At 69.4% G+C, this 17,542-nt stretch overlaps 1 protein-coding gene across 1 annotated transcript in view; it reads right to left on the bottom strand.

Moving 5' to 3' along the window:
• LOC101930988 (SCO-spondin) overlaps positions 1-17,542 on the bottom strand; it is a 121,619-nt gene that overhangs the window by 29,622 nt on the left and 74,455 nt on the right. The window contains 16 exon segments of the mRNA XM_065582380.1: positions 488-708; positions 1,585-1,745; positions 2,943-3,109; positions 3,708-3,857; positions 4,189-4,415; positions 4,948-5,044; positions 5,803-6,000; positions 7,689-7,859; positions 10,756-10,956; positions 12,004-12,050; positions 12,344-12,513; positions 12,905-12,984; positions 14,092-14,262; positions 15,745-15,915; positions 16,480-16,532; positions 16,618-16,712. Of these exon segments, the coding sequence (XP_065438452.1) occupies positions 488-708; positions 1,585-1,745; positions 2,943-3,109; positions 3,708-3,857; positions 4,189-4,415; positions 4,948-5,044; positions 5,803-6,000; positions 7,689-7,859; positions 10,756-10,956; positions 12,004-12,050; positions 12,344-12,513; positions 12,905-12,984; positions 14,092-14,262; positions 15,745-15,915; positions 16,480-16,532; positions 16,618-16,712 (2,380 nt within the window).

Here is a 17,542-nt window from a genome sequence, read left to right on the forward strand (position 1 = left end):
AGCTCTGCCAGGGCGGGGACGGAGCGGGTTCTCCAGCACCTGGTACCTGCAACCGCGCCCAGCTCTCCACGCCCGGCTCTTTCTACCAGAGCCGCTGCAGCTCCACCGGGGCGGCGCTGGGGCGGGTTCTCCGGCACTTGGCGCCTACGAACCATGTCTGAAAAGCCACGGGGCCCGGGTGGCGCTTGCTGTGCTCTCCGGGCAAGCCTGCTGAGCACCGCGCATGGCAGCAGAGCGGGCAGTGCCTCCCCCAGCCCGAGAGCTGATTGTTCACCGGGTGGGGGCTCTAATGTTCCCACGTCGGGCCCTCTCCGGGCAGTGCCCAGCATTCACAACTACCCCCCAGGGATCCCGTGGAGCGAGCTAACTGCCAGTGGCATGGTGGGGCAGCTGGACACGGCCAGCCCTGCCCGTCTCGCCTGCCCCTGCGGGGAATCCGGGGGCACAGGGGAGAGTGGGTCTGCAGAGCCCCCAGGCGCCCTCTCACCTGGGCACTCCAGTGTCTGGCAGTACTTGATGTCAGTCCGAGGGCCCACGCAGTCCTTCCCTCCATTGGCAGGAGGGGGGCTGGTGCAGCCCCGTGCCCTGGTCATGTGCCCCAGCCCCCCGCAGCTCACGGAGCAGGGGGTCCAGGGGCTCCAGGGCGCGAAGCCGCCGTCCAGCGGGCACCGGGTGAAGGAGCAGTTCAGTTGGCCATTGTGGCAGGTGCTGGAAGGGAACGGGCAGGAGATCAGAACGGCCCCGGCACGGGCAGGGTCCGAGCAATCAGGAGAGGGCAGCCCCCGGGGGGGAGGGTCTAGCAGAGACGCAGGGGGATGGGCCTGCCGCAGAGCCGGGGAGCAGAGCAGCAAGGACCCGCAGTCCCAGGAAGGGGCAGTTCGGGGCACGGCCCGGGCACAGCAGCAGATGTTCCCAGGACGGCTCGAGTCTGGAAAGGCAGCGGTGGGGCCGTGCCGAGCCCTGGCCCAGCCCACTCTCTAGGGCCGCCCTACACACAGCGCTCACCCCCCAGAACTGTCCACGGCCCCAGAGCCAGCGCCGGGTGGATGGGGTTGGGCTGGTAGCTCCCAGCGTAGCGACCCTGCAAATTCCCTTCTAAGCCAGCCGCGTTCCAGCAGCACAAGCCCCACGCGGCCCCACATTCTGCAATGGGGCTTGCAGGTCCCATGCAGCCGGTCCCTTGGGAGAGGGATGCACCCAGAGAGCTCAGCGGGTCGCCCTCCCGGGGCCTGTTCCCGCTCTCGCTGGCCGCTCAGCACATTGTCACGGGCCCAGGGTGTAGGCGGCTCCGTGGGATCAGGCTGGCCGTGCTCCCAGCCACGGGCGTAGGCAGCCACTGGCCCCGTTCCCCATCCCAGTCCTGGGGCAGGCGTGTGGGGTTCGGCTCAGCCCCCCGCGGGACTGCCCTGGGAGGAGCAGCTCTCAGGCCAGCGCTGGGGGTGGAAGGAGGGAACAGGGCCACACCCAGACACTGCTGCCCTGGAGCGCCGGCGCTAGGCCCGGTGCAGCCCCCTGCAGAGCCGGCGCCGGCATGGCCGACACAGCCCCGCAGCCGGGGTGGGGCCGTGGCGCAGGCGGACTCACCAGGTGCTGCAGGCGGAGCGAATCGTGTCGTGGGGCTGCACCTCCTGGCCCAGAGAGACCCAGCGGCCCTGGGCGGTGAGGACGGCCGGGAGGGCGCTGGCGTTTGCTGAATGGTTCTGGAGCTCCTGCAGGGTCTCCTCGGTGACCAGGCAGGGGCACTCCTGCACGGGAGGCAAAAACTGCGGTGGTCGCTTGGGGGGCAGGGGCCCCTCCGGCATGGAGAACGCAGGGACTGGACCTCTGCCCTGGCATGGACTAGTGCTGCTGGACGGGCACCTGAGAACAGCCGCAGACACCCCAGCGAGCCGACCCCATGCTGCAGGGCTCCGGGTGCATGCCCCCGTGTGCCCGCAGCCGGGGACGGCCTCGCCAGCCAACTCCTCCTGGGCAACCCGCCTGTTCCTGCCCCCACGGGGGCCTGCGCATGTGGCCAGCACAGCTCGCAGCCAGGGAGCACCCACAAACATATCCCACAATGCACTGGGGCATCACTTAACTCACTTAGCACCCACCCACAATGCACTGGGGCGTGGCTGAGCTCACGTATCCCCCCACCCACAAAGCACTGGGTGTGGCTGAGCTCACGTATCCCCCCCACAATGCACTGGGGCGTATCACCCACCCACAATGCACCGGGGCATGGCTTAGCTCACGTATTCCCCCCACCCACAATGCACCGGGGCGTGGCTTAGCTCATGTATTCCCCCCCATCCACAATGCACTGGGGCGCAGCTTAGCTCACGTATGCTCCCCCCACAATACACCGGGGCATGGCTTAGCTCCCGTATCCCCCCCCCCCCCCGCAACAATGCACCGGGGCGTGGCTTAGCTCACGTATGCCCCCACCCACAATGCACCGGGGCGTGGCTTAGCTCATGTATTCCCCCCACCCACAATGCACCGGGGCGTGGCTTAGCTCACATATTCCCCCCACCCACAATGCATCGGGGCGCGGCTTAGTTCACGTATTCCCCCCACCCACAATGCACCGGGGCGTGGCTTAGCTCACATATTCCCCCCACCCACAATGCACCGGGCCATGGCTTAGCTCATGGATCTCCCCCCCCACAATGCACCAGGGCATGGCTTAGCTCACGTATCTCCCCCCCACAATGCACTGGGGCGTGGCTTCGCTCACGTATCCCCCCACCCACAATGCACCGGGGCGTGGCTTAGCTCACGTATTCTTCCCACCCACAATGCACCGGGCCATGGCTTAGCTCACGTATCTCCCCCCCACAATGCACTGGGGCGCGACTTAGCTCAAGTGCCATGGGCTGGAAGCTCAGTGGCGCTGCCCATGCCATGCTGCTCTCTGCCCCGCTGCAGAGCGAGGGAACAGCCCACGGGCGCCTGACCTGGACGCAGGCTCCGTGGTGCTGGTAGGTGCCCGCCGGGCAGTGGCAGCCCTCCTCACAGCCATCGGAGAAGCAGTCCATCTGGCGGGTGAGGTGGGCACAGCTGTAGGGGCAGCCCTCCTCCTGCAGGCACTCCCGGTACAGGCGCCCCGCCGGGCAGCCCACTTCTGTGGGGAGGGCGACAGACAGGCCTGAGCTCCCTGCGGGCTGCCCCACGGGCCCGGGCTCGAGGCCTGGGAGTGAGTGTGGGGCCCAGGGTGCCCCAGAGCTGGAGGGGGCTGTCCTGTCCCCCTCCCCCCGCTGCAGAGCCAGCCCTGGCCCTCCTCCCACCTGCCGCCCCCGCCCTGCACTTTCAGCAGATGCGGCGCGGGGGGCTATCTTTGGGGGCTACTCACTGAGACAGGGCAGTGGGGGGGTTACTCCCCGAGGAAGGGGGGCCGGTCAGGGAGAGAGGGCAGTGGGGGGCAGTTAATCCCCATGGGGGGTATTGGGAGCGGTTACTCCGCGAGGGGGTGGCAGGAGACAAGGGCAGCTACTCCCCGAGGGGGGGGTTACTCCCGGGGGGGCAGAGGCAGCTACTCCCCAAGGGGGGGGCAGTTACTCCCCGAGGGGGGGTTACTCCCGGGGGGGCAGAGGCAGCTACTCCCCGAGGGGGCGGTTACTCCCGGGGGGGCAAAGGCAGCTACTCCCCAAGGGGGGGCAGTTACTCCCCGAGGGGGCGGTTACTCGCCGGGGGGGGGGCGGTTACTCCCCAGGGTCACTCACCGAGGCAGACCTGGGTGTGGCAGGTCTTGCTCTGCACGGCCAGCCCCTGGCAGGCCGGCTGGCGACAGTGGCGTGTGCGGATCTGCTCTCCCCCACCACAGGACACGCTGCAGGGGGCCCACGGGGACCAGTCGCTCCACGGCGCCTCCTCTGCGGGGGGCAGGGCACAGACACCGGGTACAATGGGCCCCTCACAGCCAGCATCGTCTGTCCCCCGCCAGTACTCGTCCGCCCCGGCCCTCCCGGCGCCCCCGTGCCAGGTCTCTGCTCCTGGGGCACAGCTCTGACGTCCCAGGCAGGGACAGGCCCCGGCACCGCCGGCTCGGTCAGGGACTGTAGGTGCCACCGTGACCCCACTGCACTGAGAAAGGGCCTAGGAGCAGCTGGGATGTGCCCTGTAACCCCGCTCCCCAACGTGCTGGGGCCTGGGGGTCAGCACCCCCGCAGCGCCCCCCGCAGCGCCCCTCGCCCCGGCTCTCACCTCGGCAGGGCGGCTCGCCCTGGTGGCAGGCTCGCTGCTGCTGGCTGTCCCCGGTGCAGCCCCTGCCCCCGTGTTGGGGGGCCGGGTTCTCGCACTCTCGGAAGCGGAACTGGGGGCCCTCCTGGCAGCGCTCGGGGCAGGGCGACCACGGCCCCCAGGCCCCCCAGCCGCCGTCCAGCCGGCACGCAGGGTCGGCGCGGCACTGCAGGTGCCCGTCCTCGCAGGTGCTGTGGGGAGGGGAGAGCGCGTTACCACCCAGGGGCTGCCCCCTGGGCACGCAGCCCCCAACTGCACCTGCATCCAACACCCCTGCCCCAGCCCTGGGCAGCCAGAGACGAGAGCCCCGCACGCCCGGTGCCCTGGCTGGGGGAGAAAACCTGGGCACTGCCCCAGAGCCCAGCTCCGATGACCCACCCAGGACTCCCCTCCCCCGGGCACTGCCCCAGAGCCCTGGGCAGGGGCTGCAGCTCTGCGAGGCCTGGGGAAGGGTCCGTCTCCTCGGCTCACTCAGCCACCTCTGGCCAGATGCCAGGCGGGGCCCTGGAGAGTGGGTCACAGTGAGGGGCTTTGCCAGGTGGCACCTGCCCCGAGTCTGCTCCGAGGCCCAGCAGCTCCCAGTCCCCAGAGCCACCCGCAGCCCCCTGGGGATGGGGGTTTGGGGCTCTGCTACCCAGGACGGATGTGGGCAGCGCCAGCCCCGTTCCAGCCCCCAGAATGCCTGGGGAGGGGCCCCGAGTGCCCACAGAGCCCAGCACTCACCAGTTCTGGCAGGGCCCGTACACGGTCTGCCCAGGCTGCGCGTACTCCCAGGGCACGGGGCCAGCCCAGGCCGAGGGGGGCTGCTGCTCCGGACCCTCTGCGGAGAGATGGGCCGGGGCGTCACCTTCCTGGAGAGCCACAGACGCAGCCCCCCTACTATCCTCCTGCGCCCTCCCCTGCCCAGCCCCCCACGCCCTCCCTGTATCCCCCACCTAGCCCCTAGCCCCCCTGCCCCCTCCCTGTATCCCCGGTCCAGCCCCCCACACCTTCCCTGTATCCCTGGCCCAGCCCCCCACACCCTCCCTGCCCCCTCCCGCCTAGCCCCCTGCCCCCTCCCTCTATCCCCCACCCAGCCCCCTCCCCCTCCTTGTAACCCCCGCCTAGCCCCCTGCCATCTCCCTCTATCCCCCACCCAGCCCCATCCCCCTCTGCTGCCCAGTCCCCCTCCCCCTCCCTGTAACCCCCGCCTTGCCCCCTGCGCCCTCCCTGTATCCCCCAGCCAGCCCCCCCACAACCTCCCCGGCCCAGCCCCCCCTGCCCCCTCCATGTATCCCCCGCCTAGCCCCCCGCCCCCTCCCTTATCCCCCGGCCAGCCCCCCACACCCTCCCCTGCCCACCCCTCCCTGTATCCCCCAGCCAGCCCCCCTCCCTTTATCCCTGGCCCAGCCCCCCGTGCCCTCCCTGTATCTCTCCCTCCCAGCCCTCCACGCCCTCCCAGCATCCCCTAACCCAGCCCCCTGTACTCTCCCTGCACCCCCTCGCCCAGCCCCCTGTACCCTCCCCGCACCCCCCCTGCCCGGGCCGTGGAGGTTTACCTGGGTGCACCGTCCCCTCCAGCCCCAGCCCCGCACTCACCCAGGGAGCCGTTGTGGTACTTGCAGCGACACTGCGCCAGGCTCACACACGCCCCGTCCTGGAGGAGCCGGCCAGCGGGGCAGCCACACGAGGGCTGGCACTGGGGGCTGTCCAGGCAGGCCGTGTCCGCCTGCAGGTCCTCGCAGGAGCGGGGGCAGGGCTTGCCACAGGCGAAGGCCACCTGCCCCCCACCGCAGCCTGTGGGGAGAGAGCCGGGGTCACCCCTCCCGCAAACCCGGCAGCGCCCAGCCCACGGCGCGGGCCACTCGCCCTCTAGGACTGCCGCTGCCAGGCATGGTACTGGGGACAGCACAGCCGATGCCCGGGCTGTACAGGGAGCGGCAAGGGAATCACGCAGCCACACAGGCCGCTCTAGCCATCTGTGACTAACTGGGAGGGGTTCTTGGTTTTCCAATGGTTGCATGCCGAGCGGGTGGGACTCAGTGTCCCTGGGTGTTACTGGTTTAACGAGGTGAGGGGAGAGGGATGGCAGAGGACCGGAGAGGGAACTTGGGACCCCAGCCAATGGCCTGGAGGACGGACACCCCAGCGACCAGGTGACCCGGAGGCCCAGCTCGGGAATCACAGCCGGTTCTGGACAGTGTGCGGACAATGGGCTGCAGAGTGAGGACCCAGTGACCCGACGGTTCCAGCCAGAGGACAGAAGTGGGGAGAGGAGGCCCAGGTTTACGACCCTGTTTACCTGGAGAGAAGACAATGGACAGAGACGGGGGCCTGGGGCTGGGGGTATCAGATGCCCAGCTGGGAAGCAGGGGGGCTCTGGGCTGGAGAGGGGGAGTAGGCAGAGCCCCCCTGGATGCAGAGAGACTGGGATGTGCTGGGCTGAGGGAGGCCAGGCCTGAGGCCCGGAGAGTTTCCTGTGCTGTGTTCAACTCTCAATAAACCCTCCTGTTTTATGCTTGCTCTGATCTAGAGAACAGTGCTCGGGGGGCGGGGGGAGGCGGGAGCATTATTCCCTCTGAGGGTGGTGGCCCCGGCAGGTCCAGGGCGAGGGGACTCCCTGAGGGGTCCCTGGCAGAGGTTGCTGGAGGCTCAGAGAGGTGCGGCTCCAGGAGGTGGAGGGGCCTGACCCCAAGAGAGAGTGGCCCCCCGAGAAGGGCTGTCGCACTGAAGGGGGTTCCCCCCACAGACCGCACCGGGCCATGAGTGGGCACGACCCGTGAGTCCGTGACACCATCAGCCCTGTGCGGGGGCAGGGGTGAGGATGAAGCAGGCAGGGCTGCCCAGGGCGGGGGCAGCCGCCAGCCGGGTCTCCGCAGAGCAGCTGGGCTGCTAGGGTAGCATTCCCACCCCCTGCCCCCGGTGTGGGTCGCATCGCAGCACCATGAACGCTGCCAGGCTCCCCAGGAACTCCAGGGCTCCACCCAGCCCCGTGGGTCCTGCTGCCCGGTCAGCCCCTGGGCCCGGCCCCTGCTCTGGCCACCACGGCCAGGCCCTGGAGGTGCTGCCGCCATGTGGGCTACGCCCCTGGCAGCGAGGGGGCCGGGCCGGGGTCAGGGGGCCAAGGTGCGGGGCCAGGCCAGGCCAGGTGACCCCGGGAAGGGACAGAGGCTGGGGGGCTCTGAGGGGGTGTGGCGGGATGGGAGCAGGAGTCGGTGAGGGGCAGCTGATCACACAGGGGCTGGGCGGCCATGCCAGGCCCAGCGATGACTCTCAGGGGGCCTCAGCCCCATTTCCCACGGCAGAACGCTGCCTGGGGCTGGGCGCACCTCTGCATGGCAGGGCCCCGCTCGGCATCGTGCCCCAGCGCGGTGCCCCCTTGTGCCAATGGGACCAGGGAGGGCTCCGGGGGCAAGGGCAGAGCTGGGGCCCAGGCCAGGTGGCTGGTCACTGGTAGGGGGTCGGCGCCTGGGCCGGTCTCTCACCTTCACACACCGTGTCTCCATCGTGGCAGGCGCGGCTCTGCCAGGCCTCTCCGGGGCAGGGCACGCCCCCGAAGCGGGCGGGGGGGCTGTTGCACTCCCGGCTCCGTGTCGACTCCCCGGCGCAGGCGGCGCAGGCCGACCATGGCCCCCAGGAACTCCAGCCACCGTCCACTGCAAACCAGCCCCAGAGAGGTGAGCCCGGCTCCCTGAGCCTCGGCTGCCCTCGGCCTGCCATAAACCCCCGGGGTGGGCAGGGCTACGGGCCAGAGTGACACAGGGACCCTGCCCTGGGGCTGGGATACCGGAGGGATGGAGGATGTCTCGGGGCCAGGGCCGTACCTGGGCGGGGGACATGGTTGTGACGGTGCACGCCATAAGGCTTTATGGAAAATGCTTATGAATGTAAATGTGACATAACTGGAATATGTTCTATGCTACATATGCCATGTAACATATCTCTGTGAAGGTTATGATCTACTGAATCTATTCCTCCTATTTGTAGGCATGTATCGTTGTTGTATTCAAAGTTATGAATATTGGCTGGGTACTGGTTTGATTTTAAATAACCTTAGTAAGGCATTTGGTCAGCTTCTTTAGAAAGGAATGTGCAAGTTAAGTGCCCAGTCAAGAAGCATTTAACGAACAATGGATGTTGGAAGGCCCCAATCCACATAAGAAGTCTACCTGGAGACATTCAAGATACCATGTGGGCAATGGCTGCTGCATGTAAAAACTGAGTCCTGCATGGACATGTGACTTGCCCATGTGACTCCAAAACTCCATCTTGGAGCCGGGCTGTGCATAGGAGAGAGGAGGGGGTCTCCGCCCACAAGAGAAAGTCTATTTAAACCCCTGGGAGACCCCTCCATTTTGTCTTCAGCTGGCTCGAGAGATAGCCTCTCCACCCCCCAGGACACCTGAAAGAAACTGGAACAAAGGACAGTAACTACAGGGGGTGTGAGTGATTGCTGGACCCAGACTAGAAGGAGACTAGTCTATAAAAGGAAGCTTACTGGAACATCTCTGAGGGTAAGGGTTTTATCTGTATTCAGTTTTCTTACTGTATTAGGCATAGACTTGCATGTTTTATTTTATTTTGCTTAGTAATTCACTTTGTTCTGTCTGTTACTACTTGAAACCACTTAAATCCTACTTTCTGTATTTAATAAAATCACTTTTTACTTATTAATTAACCCAGAGTATGTATTAATACCTGGGGGTGGGGGGCAAACAGTTGTGCATCTCTCTCTCTCAGTGTTATAGAGGGCGAACAATTTATGAGTTTACCCTGCATAAGTTTTATACAGGGTAAAACGGATTTATTTGGGTTTAGACCCCACTGGGAGTTGGGCTTCTGAGTGCTAAAGACAAGAACACTTCTGTAAGTTCCTTTCAGGTAAGCCTACAGCAGTTAGGGGATGTGGGTCTGGGTTTGCAGCAGGCTAGCGGGTCTGGCTCAAACCAGGCAGGCACTGAAGTCCCAGGCTGGGAGGGCAGGAAAGCAGGGGCAGAAGTAGTCTTGGCACATCAGTTGGCAACACCAAGGGGGTTTCTGTGATCCAACCCGTCACAACGGTGTCGGCTCAGGGTAGGGCCCATAACAGAGCAGTAGCAGCTGGCACTGGGGTGGTACCTGTGGTGGCAGAGCAGGCTCTGGGACAGTACCCAGGCAGGGGGAGTGGGCACAGGGGCCATACCTGGGAGGGGAGGAGGCTGAGGATGTACCCAGGCAGGAGAAGTGGGCTCAGGGCCGTACCCGGCGTGGGGAAGGGACGCTGGCCGGGCTCGGGGCTGTACCCGGCGGGGGGAGGGGACGCCGGCCGGGCTTGGGGCCATACCAGGCAAGGGGAGGGGACGCTGGCCGGGCTTGGGGCCGTACCCGGCAAGGGGAGGGGACGCTGGCCGGGCTCAGGGCCGTACCCGGCAGGGTGAGGGGACGCCGGCCAGGCTTGGGGCCGTACCCGGCAGGGGGAGGGGACGCCGGCCGGGCTCGGGGCCGTACCCGGCGCAGGAAGGGGATGCTGGCTGGGCTCGGGGCCGTACCCGGCGGGGGGAGGGGACACTGGCCAGGCTCAGGGCCGTACCCGGCGGGGGGAGGGGACGCCGGCTGGGCTCGGGGCTGTACCCGGCAGGGGGAGGGGACGCCGGCCGGGCTCGGGGCCGTACCCGGCGGGAGGCGGGGAAGGGACGCTGGCCAGGCTCGGGGCCGTACCCGGCGGGAGGCGGGGAAGGGACGCTGGCCAGGCTCGGGGCTGTACCCGGCGGGGGGAGGGGACGCCGGCCGGGCTTGGGGCCGTACCCGGCAAGGGGAGGGGACGCTGGCCGGGCTTGGGGCCGTACCCGGCAAGGGGAGGGGACGCTGGCCGGGCTTGGGGCCGTACCCGGCAAGGGGAGGGGACGCTGGCCGGGCTCAGGGCCGTACCCAGCAGGGTGAGGGGACGCCGGCCGGGCTCGGGGCCGTACCCGGCAGGGGGAGGGGACGCCGGCCGGGCTCAGGGCCGTACCCGGCGCAGGAAGGGGATGCTGGCTGGGCTCGGGGCCGTACCCGGCGGGGGGAGGGGACACTGGCCGGGCTCAGGGCCGTACCCGGCAGGGGGAGGGGACGCCGGCCGGGCTCGGGGCCGTACCCGGCGGGAGGCGGGGAAGGGACGCTGGCCAGGCTCGGGGCCGTACCCGGCGGGAGGCGGGGAAGGGACGCTGGCCGGGCTCAGGGCCGTACCCGGCGGGGGGAAGGGACGCCGGCCGGGCTCGGGGCCGTACCCGGCGGGAGGCGGGGAAGGGACGCTGGCCGGGCTCAGGGCCGTACCCGGCGGGGGGAGGGGACGCCGGCCGGGCTCGGGGCCGTACCCGGCGGGAGGCGGGGAAGGGACGCTGGCCGGGCTCAGGGCCGTACCCGGCGGGGGGAGGGGACGCCAGCCGGGCTTGGGGCCGTACCCGGCGGGAGGCGGGAAGGGGACGCTGGCCGGGCTCAGGGCCGTACCCGGCGGGGGGAGGGGACGCCGGCCGGGCTCGGGGCCGTACCCGGCAGGGGGCGGGGAAGGGACGCTGTCCGGGCTCAGGGCCGTACCAGGGCAGAAGGCAGCCGAGGGGCACTCCTTGTGCTGGAGCTGGGTGCCGGTGTCCCCGTGACGCTCCTGCGCCCCAGGACACTCGGCCCCCCCGTGCTGAGGCGTGGGGCAGGCGCAGGCACGGTACCGCGTCACCACCTCGCTGCCGCAGGTCCGGGAGCAGGGGGTCCATGGGGACCAGTCACACCAGCCTCCGGCCACTGGGGAGAGGGGTGCAGAGCAAGGGGTGCTCAGGGGGTCTCTCGCAGCAGCCTACGCCCCCTTCTATCCACCCCCACCTTCTCCTCTCACCACCCCCACCTCCTCGCCCCCCTTCTCCCCTGGCTGCCCCCCACTTTACTCCTCTCGCCGCCCCGCACCTTCTCCTCTCACCACCCCCACCTCCTCGCCCCCCTTCTCCCCTGGCTGCCCCCCACTTTACTCCTCTCGCCGCCCCGCACCTTCTCCTCTCACCACCCCCACCTCCTCGCCCCCCTTCTCCCCTGGCTGCCCCCCACTTTACTCCTCTCGCCGCCCCCCACCTTCTCCTCTCACCACCCCCACCTCCTCGCCCCCCTTCTCCCCTGGCTGCCCCCCGCTTTACTCCTCTCGCCGCCCCCGACCTTCTCCTCTCACCACCCCCACCTCCTCGCCCCCCTTCTCCCCTGGCTGCCCCCCGCTTTACTCCTCTCGCCGCCCCCCACCTTCTCCTCTCACCACCCCCACCTCCTCGCCCCCCTTCTCCCCTGGCTGCCCCCCGCTTTACTCCTCTCGCCGCCCCCCACCTTCTCCTCTCACCACCCCCACCTCCTCGCCCCCCTTCTCCCCTGGCTGCCCCCCGCTTTACTCCTCTCGCCGCCCCCGACCTTCTCCTCTCACCACCCCCACCTCCTCGCCCCCCTTCTCCCCTGGCTGCCCCCCCGCTTTACTCCTCTCGCCGCCCCGCACCTTCTCCTCTGCCCCCCCCGGGAGGTGAACAAGGGGAAGAGAGCCACAGGAGGGGCCACGTCCCCTCCAAACCTGCCACCCAATCAGTGTGCAGCCTGGGACCCTCCCCTCCCCACCCAGGGCCCCCCATTCCATACCTAGACCCCACCCCACTCCCATCGCGACCCCCAGGGCACCCCTTCTCCATCCCACCCGTAGGCCCCTCTGCACCTCCCATCACACCCCTGGGGGCACCATTACCCCGTGGGCCCCTCTCCATCCCCCAGCGACCCTCGGTCCCGCCCCATGCCAGGGCTGCCAGTGGCCGGCTGGGTACTCACCAGGGCAGGGCAGACTGGTGCACAGCAACGCCCCCTTGGTGCAGGTGCTGGGGAGGGAGCGGAGCGGCAGTGAGACCGCGGCATGGCGGGGGGGGGCCGCCAAGGGCTGCGACGGAGTCACGGGGGACCTCCAGCACGCCCACCTCCACCAGGAGACAGCCCCTGGGCATCCCCTCTGCATCTCCTGCCCCACAGCCTCCCCCTGTTCCTGGTTTCACTGCCCCACTAGGACCCCCACCCTTCTGCCCCGACCCCATGCACTGGGCATGACAGGACCAGCGGGCGGCTCTTGACAGCAGTTGCCCCCCTATAACGCCCCCCGCCCGCCCGTCTCGCTCACCAGTTGTTGCAGCCGTCCTGGTGGGCCACGGTCTCCCCCGGCAGGTACCTCTCCTGGGTGAGCAGGTCCAGGCAGGTGCAATCCTGCCTCTCCACGCAGGCCGAGCCGTTGGCGTTCAGCACCCTGCCGCTGGTGCAGTAGCAGCCGGGTTCGCAGCTCCACAGGCAGTGCTGGGAGCAGAGAGAGCGTCACGGTGGGGGTAGGGAGGAGGAGATCCCTGGGCGGGGGGGCTATGGAGTCCCGTGGTCATTGCCGGGCAGGGAGGGGGACGAGGACACACACAGGCTGGATTCCCAGCAGGTGACAATATCCCCATCACTGCCCAGTGCACCTCTCAGCCTCGCCCGCCGTGGGACAGGGCCCTGAGGGGAGAGCAGGGGGTATGGAGGGAGCACAGTGCCCCCAGGGGAAAGAGGCACCCCGGGCCCTGGCAAAGGGGAGCAGCCCGGCCTGGCAGGGGAGAGGAGCCAGGCCTGGAGCACAGGGGTGCAGGGACAGAATCCAGGGCCGGGGTGGGGCGGCCCCGTCACTCCCAGGGCCACCGGGCATTCATTCCCTTACCGAGATGTCGTCGCAGGAGCGGGGGCAGGAGGGGCCGCAGCGGCTGTACATGGAGCCCTGCACGGCCGCGCAGTCCAGAGCTGGGGAGACGGGGAGAGGCCAGGGGTGAGGATGTGGCATACGGAGCCTGGCACGGTCCAGCGGGCCGCACCTCGGCCCGGGCACCCCCCGCAGCACAGCCCTAGGTCAGGAGTGACACACCGGGGGGCACCAGCCGCATCCCGCTCCCCGCAGCCCGGCACCCCCCGCCGAACCCCCGCCCTGCTCCCCGCAGCCCAGCTCCGCCGAGCTCCTGCCCCCCGCAGCCCAGCGCCCCCGCCGAGCCCCCGCCCCAGTCCCTGCAGCCCAGCGCCCCCCACCGAGCCCCCGCCCTGCTCCCCGCAGCCCAGCGTCCCCCGCCGAGCCCCCGCCCCGCTCCCCGCAGCCCAGCTCCGCCGAGCTCCTGCCCCCCGCAGCCCAGCGCCCCCGCCGAGCCCCCGCCCCAGTCCCTGCAGCCCAGCGCCCCCCACCGAGCCCCCGCCCTGCTCCCCGCAGCCCAGCGTCCCCCGCCGAGCCCCCGCCCCGCTCCCCGCAGCCCAGCCCGCCAAGCCCCCGCCCTGCTCCCCGCAGCCCAGCTCCGCCGAGCCCCTGCCCCCTGCAGCCCAGCGCCCCCCGCTGAGCCCCCGCCTCCCGCAGCCCAGCGCCCCCACCGAGCCCCTACCCAGCTCCCCACAGACCAGCGCCCCCCACCGAGCCCCCCCCCCCACTCCCTACAGCCCAGCCCGCCAAGCCCCCACCCTGCTCCCCGCAGCCCAGCTCCGCCGAGCCCCTGCCCCCTGCAGCCCAGCGCCCCCCGCTGAGCCCCCGCCTCCCGCAGCCCAGCGCCCCCACCGAGCCCCTACCCAGCTCCCCACAGACCAGCGCCCCCCACCGAGCCCCCACCCCACTCCCTACAGCCCAGCACCCGCACCAAGCCCCAGCCCCGCTCCCCGCAGCACCATGCTAGGGCATTGTGGAGAGCGCCCCCTACTGAGGCACCCCCGTTTGCTGAAGCCCCAGGAGGCTGCGGCGCTTGTACAGAGCTTCCCCTGCTGTCTCATCCCTTGGCCATGGGAGGGGGCCGGGGGTTTCCCCCACAGGGATAGTGCCCTCCCCATGGCAGGCTCCGGCAGGGCTGCCTGCTCCAGGATTCCCCCCCCCCCCCGTACCTGGGCACTGCCCTGGGTGGCAGGCCTCCACCTGGGCGGGGGGCCCCTCGCAGTAGTCGCCGTGGCCCAGCGGGGTGGGGCTGTCGCAGGCTCGGGCCCGGCTCCGCAGCCCTTCGCCGCAGCTCTTGGTGCACTCGGTCCAGGAGCTCCACGCGCTCCAGCCGCCGCTCCCTAGGGCAGAGCCGTGGGGGTCAGGACCCCGCCCTCCCCTGGCACTAGGCCTGGCTGGGGGCACCCTGTGTGTCTGGGGAAAGGCTCATTCCTCACCCAGCCTCCGTCCCCCGGCCAGGGTCCCTCCAGCATTGGGCACGTGTCACCAGCCCCCACGCCACCCCAGGAGGCTGCTGGCGATCTGCAGCCGCTTGCAGCCCCCGAGGGCCATTCCCAGCCCCTCCTCCCAGGCTGGTGGCAGCAGAGACAGAGACCCTGGGGTCACTCCTGGCACCGGGACGCCCCCGCGGGATCAGCTGGAGCAGGGGGGGTGGCGCTCTCCCGGGGCGGGAGGGGGCACAGTCACTGGGGCAGGGCGGGGGGGCTCTCCCGGGACGGGCGGGAGCACACTCACCAGGGCAGGGCGGGGGGGCTCTCCCGGGGCGGCTGGGGCACACTCACGGAGCGCAGCAGGGGGCGGGCTGGGGCAAACTCACTGGGGCAGGGTGGGGGGCGCTCTCCTGGGGCGGGCGAGGGCACACTCACTGGGGCGGGGCGCAGGCAGGGGCACACTCATTGGAGCAGGGCGGGGAGCGCTCTCCCGGGGTGGATGGGGGCACACTCACTGGAGCGGGGGGGGGATCTCCCGGGGCAGGCGGGGGCACACTCACTGGAGTGGGGTGGGGGGGGCTCTCCCGGGGTAGGCGAGGGCACACTCACTGGAGCGCGGTGGGGGGCGCACGGGGGCACACTCACCGGGGCGGGGAGGGGTGTGCTCTCCCGGAGCGGGTGGGGGGGACACTCACTGGAGTGGGGTGGGGCTCTCCCGGGGCTGGGAGCGCTCTCCTGGGGCGAGGCGGGGGGCACACTCACTGGGGTGGGGGGGCTCTCCAGGGGTGGGGGGACACACTCACTGGAGTGCGGTGGGGGGCGGCCGGGGGCACACTCACCAGGGCAGGGTGCGCTCTCCTGGGGCGGATGGGGGCACACTCACTGGAGCGGGGCGGGGGGGACTCTCCCGGGGCGGGCGGGTCACACTCACTGGAGTGGGGGGGGCTCTCCTGGGGCGGGGGGGGCACACTCACCGGGGCAGGGCAGAGGGGCTCTCCCGGGGCAGATGGGGCACACTCACGGAGCGCAGCGGGGGGCGGGCTGGGGCACACTCACTGGGGCGGGGTGGGGGGCGCTCTCCCGGAGTGGGTGGGAGGATACTCACTGGAGTGGAGGGGACTCTCCCGGGGCGGGCAGGGCACACTCACTGGAGTGGGGCGGGGGGGCTCTCCCGGGGCAGGCGAGGGCACACTCACTGGAGCGCGGTGGGGGGCGCGCGGGGGCACACTCACCGGGGCGGGGAGGGGTGTGCTCTCCCAGAGCGGGTGGGGGGATACTCACTGGAGTGGGGGGGACTCTCCCGGGGCGGGCAGGGCACACTCACTGGAGTGGGGGGGGCTCTCCTGGGGCGGGGGGGCACACTCACTGGGGCAGGGCTGGGGGCACACTCACTGGAGCAGGGCTGGACGTGGCAGGGCTGCTCCTCGCGCTCCGGCCCCAGGCAGGGCAGTCCGGTCCCCGACGGAGCGGGGGCCGTGCAGAACCGGTACCGGGTCTGGAGCCCCAGCCCACAGGAGGCTGAACACTCACTCCAGGGTGTCCAGTCCGACCAGCCGCCGCTCACTGCCCGGGAGGAAATGGGGTGACCGTCAGAGGCTGCCCCACACCCCGAGAGCGTGCCAAGCAAACAGGGCCCCGGAAACTGGCAGCCCCCCATTGCTGCCCCTCCCCATGGGGCAAAGCCCTGGCCTGAAGCCTGGGACACGCAGCCCCCAGAGGGGCGGCCTTGGTCTGCCGGCCATGGGGAGCAGCACTGGGAATGGGGCCAGCCCCTCGGTGTCTCATGCCGTTATGGGCTCCAGCCACCCACCGCTGCATGACGTGGAGGGGCTGGGGGCTCCGGGTGAGATGCCAACAGGCATATGCCACCCCTCCCCAGTGTCACCGGGACTGTCAGGGTCTCCATCCAGCAGCCCACCGGCAGGCCAGGGGCTCAACGGGGCTCGTGGAGGAACGGGGCCAGGGGCGTGCTGGTGTCACCCAGGATGATGGCTCAGGCTGTGGGCTGGACGCTGGGCTGGGACCTCACGGGGTAGGTCCAGTTCCCGCCTCTTTGCCTGGTTTCCCTGGCCAGGGGCCGGGTCAGCGGCCAGCGCTGCACTCCCCAGCCCTAGCGCCAGCTCTCACCGTCCCCACAGGCCACCCGGGAGCAGTTGGAGATCCGGCCGGCCTCACAGGAGCTGGGCAGGGGAGAGAGCAACCGGTTAGAGCCGCAGCACCAAGGAACCGACCCGGGGAGGGGGAGCGTTGGAGAAGGGCACTGACCAGTTCTCACAGCCCTTGGGCACCACATCTCCTGGGGCGTAGAGCACTCCGCCCTCGGCACAGGGGCACTCCGACTCCGCCACGCACTGGTTATTCTGGAAGCAAAGGGCACAGCACAGAGCACGCTCAGCCAGAAACAAGATGAAATGACGGGACGCTGGGCGCACAGCTAGCTGAAAGATCGCACTGAGAGCAGGTAGCAATGGCTCAGGGGCACACAGGGAGTCAGTCCTGGGACCGGGACCAGGCAATATTCTCGTTAGTGACTTGGCTAAGGGAGAGGAGAGGATGCTAGTACAAGGTCCGGATGACGCTGGCTGGGAGGGGTGACACGGGCTTAGAATTCAAAGTGATCTCGACAAATTGGAGAATTGGTGTGAGATCAATAAACTGAAATTCAATAAAGACAAGTGCAAATTACTGCACTTAGGAAAGAAAAATGACGTGACCAGATGGGGACTAATGGGCTGGGCGGCCGCGCTGCTGGAGAGGGGCTGGGGGCTAGAGCGGCTCACACGCTGAGCAGAGTCACCAGTGTGACGCAGGCGTGCACCGGGCTAATCTCACTCAGGGGGTGTGAACAGGAGTGGGATGTGTGACACGGGAGGTCCTGGGTCCCATTCTAGACACCCCACGTCAGGGAAGATGTGGCCAAATTGCAGAGTTGAGAGGAGAGGACGAAACGCATTGAAGGTTTAGCAAACCTGGCGGGTGAGGGGAGGGTGAAGTCTTGAGAAGAGAAGACTGAGGGGGAAGCTGATGAGAGCCTGCCCGCTGGAGGCAGGGAGGGGGGGTTACAAAGAGGACGGGGTCCCCTGCCCGCTGGAGGCAGGACAAGCAGCAATGGGTTAATGTGCACAAGGGGGAGTTCGGTGCGACGCTGGCGAATCGTTCTAGGTCTCAGGGGAGCTCGGCTCTGGACCAG

The sequence above is a fragment of the Chrysemys picta genome, chromosome 2 (assembly GCF_011386835.1).
Source record: "Chrysemys picta bellii isolate R12L10 chromosome 2, ASM1138683v2, whole genome shotgun sequence".
Classification (NCBI taxonomy): Eukaryota; Metazoa; Chordata; order Testudines; family Emydidae; genus Chrysemys; species Chrysemys picta.